The 1,172-nt window shown below is 69.4% G+C and overlaps 1 protein-coding gene across 1 annotated transcript; it reads left to right on the top strand.

Moving 5' to 3' along the window:
• Positions 1-37: 37 nt before the first annotated feature.
• LOC112616914 (HLA class I histocompatibility antigen, Cw-12 alpha chain-like) lies at positions 38-1,166 on the top strand (the record flags this gene model as incomplete). The annotated part of the gene is made up of 3 exons (XM_025373680.1): positions 38-164; positions 294-563; positions 807-1,166. Coding segments are annotated over exons 1-3 (703 nt in total), but the record flags the coding sequence as incomplete, so codon positions are not given.
• Positions 1,167-1,172: the final 6 nt, after the last annotated feature.

Genomic DNA, 1,172 nt, shown 5'->3' with positions numbered 1-1,172 from the left:
ATGTCTAGAGAAGCCAATCAGCGTCGCCGCGGTCTCAGTTCTAAAGTTCCCACGCGCCCACGCGGACTCAAGAGTCTCCTGAGACGCCGATATGCGGGTCATGGCGCCCCGAACCCTCCTCCTGCTGCTCTCGGGGGCCCTGGCCCTGACCGAGACCTGGGCCGGTGAGTGCGGGGTCGGGAGGGAAATGGCCTCTGCGGGGAGGAGCGAGGGGACCGCAGGCGGGGGCGCAGGACCCGGGGAGCCGCGCGAGGAGGAGGGTCGGGCGGGTCTCAGCTTCTCCTCGCCCCCAGGCTCGCACTCCTTGAGGTATTTCAGCACCGCCGTGTCCCGGCCCGGCCGCGGGGAGCCCCGCTTCATCTCCGTGGGCTACGTGGACGACACGCAGTTCGTGCGGTTCGACAGCGACGCTGAGAGTCCAAGAGAGGAGCCGCGGGCGCCGTGGGCGGAGCAGGAGGGGCCGGAGTATTGGGAAGAGCAGACACGGAACACGGAGGCCCACGCACAGAATCACCGAGTGTGCCTGCGGACCGTGCCCGGCTACTACAACCAGAGCGAGGCCGGTGAGTGACCCCGGCCCGGGGCGCAGGTCACGACCCCTCCCCACCCCCCACGGACGGCCCGGTGGCCCCGAGTCTCCGGATCCGAGATCCGCCCCGAGGCCGCGGGACCCGCCCAGACCCTCGACCGGGGAGAGCCCCAGGCGCCTTTACCCGGTTTCATTTCCGTTTAGGCCAAAATCCCCGGGGATTGGTCGGGCCGGGGCGGGGCTCGGCGGGCGGGGCTGACCGCGGGGGCGGGGCCAGGGTCTCACACCCTCCAGAGGATGTTTGGCTGCGACCTGGGGCCCGACGGGCGCCTCCTCCGCGGGTATTACCAGTCCGCCTACGACGGCAAGGATTACATCGCCCTGAACGAGGACCTGCGCTCCTGGACCTCGGCGGTCGTGGCGGCTCAGAACACCCAGCGCAAGTGGGAGGCGACCCGTTATGCGGAGCGGTTCAGAGCCTACCTGGAGGAGACGTGCGTGGAGTCGCTCCGCAGACACCTGGAGAACGGGAAGGAGACACTGCAGCGCGCGGGTACCAGGGGCACTGGGGAGCCTTCCCCATCACCTCTAGATCGCCCGGGATGGCCTCCCATGAGGAGGGGAGGAAAATGGGATCAGCGCT

The sequence above is a fragment of the Theropithecus gelada genome, unplaced genomic scaffold (genome assembly GCF_003255815.1).
Source record: "Theropithecus gelada isolate Dixy unplaced genomic scaffold, Tgel_1.0 HiC_scaffold_13507, whole genome shotgun sequence".
In the NCBI taxonomy this organism is placed as follows: domain Eukaryota; kingdom Metazoa; phylum Chordata; class Mammalia; order Primates; family Cercopithecidae; genus Theropithecus; species Theropithecus gelada.
This window is presented reverse-complemented; position numbering and strand designations above follow the sequence as displayed.